Source organism: Oncorhynchus mykiss, chromosome 16 (assembly GCF_013265735.2).
Source record: "Oncorhynchus mykiss isolate Arlee chromosome 16, USDA_OmykA_1.1, whole genome shotgun sequence".
NCBI lineage: Eukaryota > Metazoa > Chordata > Actinopteri > Salmoniformes > Salmonidae > Oncorhynchus > Oncorhynchus mykiss.
The window spans coordinates 52769204-52775775 of record NC_048580.1 but is presented as its reverse complement, the minus strand read 5'-3'; the positions used below and the strand labels follow the sequence as shown (position 1 = coordinate 52775775).

At 40.9% G+C, this 6572-nt stretch overlaps 1 protein-coding gene across 4 annotated transcripts; it reads right to left on the bottom strand.

The window, feature by feature from the left end:
* Positions 1-793: 793 nt before the first annotated feature.
* Positions 794-5065, bottom strand: LOC110492259 (lysosomal amino acid transporter 1 homolog). Of its 4 annotated transcripts, XM_036947217.1 has the most exons (9): positions 4856-5065; positions 4643-4726; positions 4325-4531; positions 4104-4233; positions 3804-3891; positions 2794-2939; positions 2589-2681; positions 2293-2478; positions 1598-1974 (listed from the first exon to the last, which is right to left on the bottom strand). In XM_036947217.1, the coding sequence occupies exons 3-9, from the start codon at positions 4528-4530 to the stop codon at positions 1885-1887; spliced, it is 939 nt and encodes a 312-aa protein (XP_036803112.1). In that variant the 5' UTR covers position 4531; positions 4643-4726; positions 4856-5065; the 3' UTR covers positions 1598-1884. The 4 variants fall into 4 exon arrangements, with proteins under 4 accessions (XP_021422101.2, XP_036803112.1, XP_021422102.2 ...); XM_021566426.2 differs by having other exon boundaries at positions 794-1974; positions 4643-4954; XM_021566427.2 differs by lacking the exon at positions 4643-4726 and having other exon boundaries at positions 4756-5065.
* Between the last annotated feature and the right edge of the window lie 1507 nt (positions 5066-6572).

Sequence of the window (6572 nt, the reverse complement as noted above, 5' to 3'; positions counted from 1 at the left end):
CCTTTTGGCAAACTCCAAGTGGACTGTCATGTGCCTTTTACTGAGGAGTGCCTTCCGTCTGGCCACTACCATAAAGACCTGATTGTTGGAGTGTTGCAGAGATGGTTGTCCCTCTGGAAAGTTCTTCCATCTCCACAGAGGAACTCTGGAGCCCTGTCAAAATGACCATCGGGTTCTTGGTCACCTCCCTGACCAAGGCCAATCTGCCCCGATTGTTCAGTTTGGCCAGCTCCAGGAAGAGTCTTGGTGGTTCCAAACATCTTCCATTTAAGAATGGAGGCCACACTGTTCTTAGGGACCTTCAATATTGCAGAAATGTGAGACAGGTGTGCGTCTTTCCAAATCGTGTCCAATCAATAGAATTTACCACAGGTGGACTCCAATCAAATTGTAGAAACATCAAGGATGATCAATGGAAACAGGCTGCACCTGAGATCAATTTCAAGTCTCATAGCAAAGGGTTTGAATACTTAAGTAAATAAGGTGTTATTTGTAATACATTTTCTTAAAATATAAAAAAAACTTGTTTTTGCTTTGTCTTTATGGGGGTACTGTGAGTAGCTTGAGTCTAAAAAAAAAAAAACATTTTAGAATAAGTAACAAAATGTGGAAAAGTGAAGGGGTCTGAATACTTTCCAAATGCACTGTATATGAAATTCTCATGTTTTATGAATTGGATTATATAATCTTTAAATCCAGTCAAAAACAGTATAGGATATGGAACGCAGCAAATGACATTACTTTCTCAGCATATCTAGCAAACTATCGATCAGAGTTCCATAACGATTTTCAGTTTCATTTTAAAACTTGATTTATTATGCAACCCATTGAGCGTGTGGGTGAGAAATAAACAAACATTTATGAAAATGAAATAACACACACATCCCAGCAAATAATTTCTTCTAAAATGTAGCAGTATATTGGGAATGAGACACTATCAATGTGATAAAATCTTAAATCACCCAAATCCTTGCTATGCATATCAGTCGATGGTGATGCATCACCATGTGTTTAGGGAACAGATCAAGAATAGGAAAAAGAAAACAGGACCATTCCATCACCAACAATCTTTAGTGAGCATCATGATATGCTTACACTGAACAAACAGGTCAAGTCTCCAGATCTGAAACCATACCAAAAAAGTAATAATAATAAAAAATAAAAAAAGGGCACATGAAAAATGTAATCCAGTCTCCTTTTCACCTCATTTAGCACACGGTAATCTTACCAAAAGACACATCTCAATAGGTAGTCTAAGTAACTCATTACTTATCCCAATGTACAAATACATATGCAATCACTTTTTAAAAAAAAAGGAAATCACTGGAATACACCTAAGGCAATTGATGTAAATGATCAAATATAATTAAAAAGTACAGTACTTCAGACATTAACACTTTAGTTACAATAAATCCACATGAACATATTAAGACACTAAGATTTCCATGTCTTTGTGTACTCAGAAGACAGGTGAAGTGATCTGCAAAAAATATTTCTAGTTAAATCATCACTTCTGAAATACAACAAGACTTTTCCAATACAACCAGAAGAGGGTTCCATGCAGTGACAAGTAGCATCATGATTGTCAGAACAGGTTAGAAGCAAACTACAAGTGTTTATTGAGTAACGGTGGAACGGTCTGTCACTAAAAGATGAAGAGCCATTAACAGTAAACTACAGCTGCACCCCAATGAACAATGTGGAGTCACTCGAAACATTAAAAAATTACAAAAAACACAGATCGTATAAATAACAAATACAACTATAAAATCTAAAAGAAAGGGATATCCTGTGTTTGCCAAAACTGTTAAGGAATGTCAATTGAGAGTCCATTTGGTGGGGATAAGTGTCTGTACTGCTAGATCCAGCACCCAGGGAGTAGTTTCATTTGTCCAGCAGAGCGGCTCTCTCGCCGTGCTGCGATTCCAACTCTAGAGGGGCATTATTGCGGTATATCAAGAACTGTATGGAGATCTGATGCTGCGAGTCAAGGGAATTCAAGAAGTTAATGAAATTAAATAAAAATTATATTCTTAAAAAGGCACTGGAAAGGAAATGCATCCCAGACTACAGGCTTAGATATAGGATAATGTACAGGTACATACTTACAGCATACCAGTCACAAACCAACCTGAACCAATTGCCTTTAGGTAAGTTCATTACGGTCATTGTAATACAAGGACCGAGCCAAAAGCACAAGCTAAGTGTTAAGTCAAAGCAGACTAAAAGTTACAAGTACACATGTGATTGAAGAGACCAGAGGCCCAGCAGGCATTGTAATGAGAAGGATACCAGCAGGTCTAGTGAGAGGGTGCCCAGGCTGCCGACGAGCCAGGGCAGGTGGTGGATGATGTAGCTTCCCTCTCCCTGGCCCTGCTCAGGGTTCTTCAGCAGCACACTCAGGCCGTACATGGTGTTACCCAGGATGACTAGGGCAAACAGAAAGTAGGACACGCCCTCCGTCGACTTTCTTGTATACTACAGAGAGATAGAAAGAAAATATCCATGCAGCACTTTTACAGGTAGGAAGCCTACCCAGTATTCATTCACTCAACAACCCTTCCCAAACTCCCCTTCTTCAGACTCACATTAATGTGCATCTGTGGCAGTCTGGAGCAGAGGTAGAGCACTGAGGATATGGAGCCAATGATATACCCAATGATCTCCTTGGTGCTGAAAGCCTGGACACACAAAAAAAGTTTGAATGTCACACATAACGTTTAGCCAGGGGCCAGTGTCATATCAACACAAATTACATTAGCATCCACTGATTGCTTAAAGACCACGTTTCACCTTAATACCGTCCACAGTGGTTGACAGCAAGGCCCGCCCTTTAAACCCAGAGAGGACCACATCCTGTTGGGACGCAGGTAAGGCCACGAGGCCGGCAGAGAAGCCCAGGACATAGACCACACCCACCACATTTAAGACCAACCTGCCTGGGTTGAGAAAAAAAAATAAAGGGCTTAGTCTTCATTTTTGGAAGACGCTGCCTCAGCAAACTCCTGCAACAATGAGTCGCTGCGTCATCAGCTGCCACACAAATAAGGAAACAAAAACAGAATGTTGTAGTGATGCACAGTATTGCTGACATCAGTATTGGGTCATTTTTTACATTGGACAATGAGTGGAAAAAATGCAACACTAATGTGGAAAACTTTGGATCTGTTAGTGTACTAAAAAAAAAGCAAAGTTGGGGACTTTTTAACATCACAAGGTCTAGTATCGAGCAGTGTTTCTCAACACCAGCCTAATCATAGGGAGCCTCTATGTATTGACCAGAATAGTCCAATCTGAAGCTATTCCAATGCTAAAATACACACCTGTTAGGTTCACTGAACCGTTAAATAACTAAGCCTATATTCAATTTAAACAACCTTGCAATGTTTTTTGGCATAATGAGACATTTTTACAAAGGTGTCTTGGAAAGAACATTTGCTGATTCAGCAGAACATGGACAAGCCATACCATGTCATGTGTGTGTGTGTTAAACTGCAGTGTTTCCCAACTCCAGTCTTCAAGTACCCCCAACAGTACACATTTGTTGTAGCCCAGGACAAGCACACCTGATTCCACTTGTCAACTAATCATCAAGTCCTCAATGAGTTGAATCAGGTGAGTTTGTCCGGGGCTACAACAATGTGTACTGTTTGGAGTACTCAAGGACTGGATTTTGGAAAGACTGTTATACACACACAAAGGCCCCTCGATTAATAGTCAATGGGTGGAATGTACAATGACCAGTGGCCTTGATTTAGTACTGACAAATGTCACAGCAGATAATTTGACAATAACAAACTCACTGTCATTCATCCTGTTCTTTGCCACATAGTAAAAGTACATTCCCAGCATCAATAAGTCAGCCAGGACATAATACACTGCTGTGTACATCTGTATGAGAGAAGGGGGAGAGAGAGACATGTCAGTGGGGTGGACAAGGAATTATATGCCGAACATTAAAACATCATTATCTTTACATCAGTATCTTGATGAGCTGACATTTTCAGTTTATCCTTATTCTCATTTTAGACTGACACCAAAACAGTTTTATTATTTTTAAACCATTTCAGCAATATTGACTGACCCAGACAGCAATCACTTACCTGTAGCGGCAGTTGGTCAGCTAAGAATGAGCCTACAAGATTGCAGGAGTCACCCCCCAGCCACAGCAGCAGAAACCAAATGGACAAGGCACTGTCCATATTCCCACTCTTACAAGAGTTGTAGTACTGCCTGCATTCATGAACATAACAATAGGAAGAGTAACAGTGCTGTCCTTAAGTCAGAAATGGACTGAAATAATGTAAACCCAATCAAGACTTACGGCAAAGAAGAGACCATGAAGCACATTATTGACAGCAGACCCATGATTACACTGGCCATGTCCCTGGCGTCCTGGGCACATTCCCGCAGCCCTTCCCAAACCCATATTGACCCATTTGGGCACACAACGCTGAAGTTTCCATCAGTGTTCCATCCAATGGACACCAGCGTGAGGACACCATCAGCCGACCCCAAATTCCGACTCATTCTATGCACATAGGAAAGGGTTAAACGCACAAGTTACACAAAATAGCTAAATAAGCAATAAATTACAGGTTGGTATGTGCTTATTATTTCTGTAGGTAAAACTTGTTTATACCTCAGTCTCAAATGTTACGATCTGCTATGGAATTCAGAGTCGAGTGACCTCGGTTTGAACCAAGAATGGACTGACTGTTTCCAGCTGGGCAATAAAACAAGTTGCTAGCTTACGTTTCCTTGCTTGTTAACCGGCTGCCTCCTCAAGGTTGTGGCTGATTCAAACGTCTAAAACAAGGTAACGCCGGTCGAACATTCAAAATACTGATCTTACCTGATTCTCGGACAGTTATTGAAGTGTGTCCAGGAATCAACGTCTGTTTGCCGACTGGCTTGCAAAGATAAAGAAAACAGGCATAGACGTAAAAACAATTGTTTTCGGAGTGACCTAGCTAGTTATGATTGGAAGATGATCTCTAACGTCAGGGAAAAGGCGGAGCTAGACGGCAGATTGAGGGAGTTCTATTAACCTGAGCCGCCGTGCACCGTGAACGAGCAAAAGCGGTCAGGGAGGAGCGTCTTTCTCAAATCGAACCGTAATATGCGCTGCTCGAACATGTTAACGAGGCAGTATAGTGCATAATTTAGAAACATATATTTTCAAACTAGTTTTCATTGGGGAGGCAGATAAAGCGTTTTTATCAAAAGCAATCTCTGTTGCATCTGAAAACACAGAATCCTACTCATTACCCCAAGTGCTTAAATGGATACTTGGCAATGAGGCCATTTATCTATTTCCGCAGTCAGATGAACTCGTGGATACCATTTTATGTCTGTGCGTCCAGTATGAAGGAATTTATAGTTTCACGAGCAAATGCTAACTAGCGTTAGCGCAATGACTGGAAGTCTACCTTAAAGCTAGTTAGCAACTTCCGCACGCAGACATAAACATGGCATCCATGAGTTCATCTGACTCTGGGTAAGTAAATAAATTACCTTATTACCAAAATCCCTAAGTATCCCTTTAACTAGCTCTCAGCAGTTACATTCGCCCAGTGTTGCCTCCATTGAACTACAATTCCGACCTTGTGTTAATGTGCGAGCAAGCATCGGGGTTCTTAACAAAACACCCTCAGTCAGAAGAAACTATCATCAATATGCGCTAAAGCAGTCAGGGTCTATGAATGGGATACTCTTTAACCTACAGTGCTTCACTTTTGTTTTGAGCCGACAGTTGGCCAGAGATGGACACCTTGCTGGCTCATGCACGGAAGGTAAACCGGATCCAAAACTAATACAATCCCCTTTCACAGAGGCATGATCACAATAGTAGCTAGCTATGGCTATTCTCAAAAATAAGCACTGTGCTTGGGCAGCTAGGGATGTCTCAACTCCTCCCTTTCCTCTACGCGAAACATACTTTTTTTTTAAATGTACAGACGTGTAGCCTAAGACGGCATTGTGGGAGACAAACCATCTGTCGAGACTCTAGTCTAGAGAGACTACTATCTTATGTATTATTGATTGATGACTGTTGGAACTGGCTAACAAACAGAAAGTGCCAGTGGCTTTAATCTTGTAATTGAAAGAGAAACTTGTAATAAAATTATATATGTTTGATATAGTGTTGTTTGGTCCATTGTAATACTCAGAGGGTCATGATCCAACTCAATAGGTGGTCTGTCACGATCCAGTCTTCCTATGGTTGAGGTGTTCCCCCTCAGTAAAAAGGAACTGCCGTAGTCTGGTAGTGGTGCCATTTTTAGTAACCCTATAGGCGGCAGGTGTTACGTAGTCATATGGCCAATACTGTATTCTGTAAATATAATTACAATATAGACTTGTACTTGCTCTTTAGAGAAGTTCTGTGCATCTTATGTTGGAAACCATATTCACGGAAACCTAGTTGCAGACTACTTATAAAATTGTAACCTGTTTCATGAACACCAGTGCTCTTTTAGGACAAGAAACCCTGCGTAACCTTAAGGACAATGTCTCCATCACAGGTCCCCAAGGGTAATGTTATAGTAAGGCAATATCGTTAACATAAC

Excerpts from the sequence above, each read along its gene's own strand:
- LOC110492259 (XM_021566427.2), bottom strand. The coding sequence starts at position 4,530 with ATGAGTCGGAATTTGGGGTCGGCTGATGGTGTCCTCACGCTGGTGTCC. Across the intron at positions 4,234-4,324 it reads TTCATGGTCTCTTCTTTGCC|GCAGTACTACAACTCTTGTA; the intron begins GTAAGTCTTGAT and ends TCATGAATGCAG. Across the intron at positions 1,975-2,292 it reads CCCTCTCACTAGACCTGCTG|ATCTCCATACAGTTCTTGAT; the intron begins GTATCCTTCTCA and ends TCGCAGCATCAG.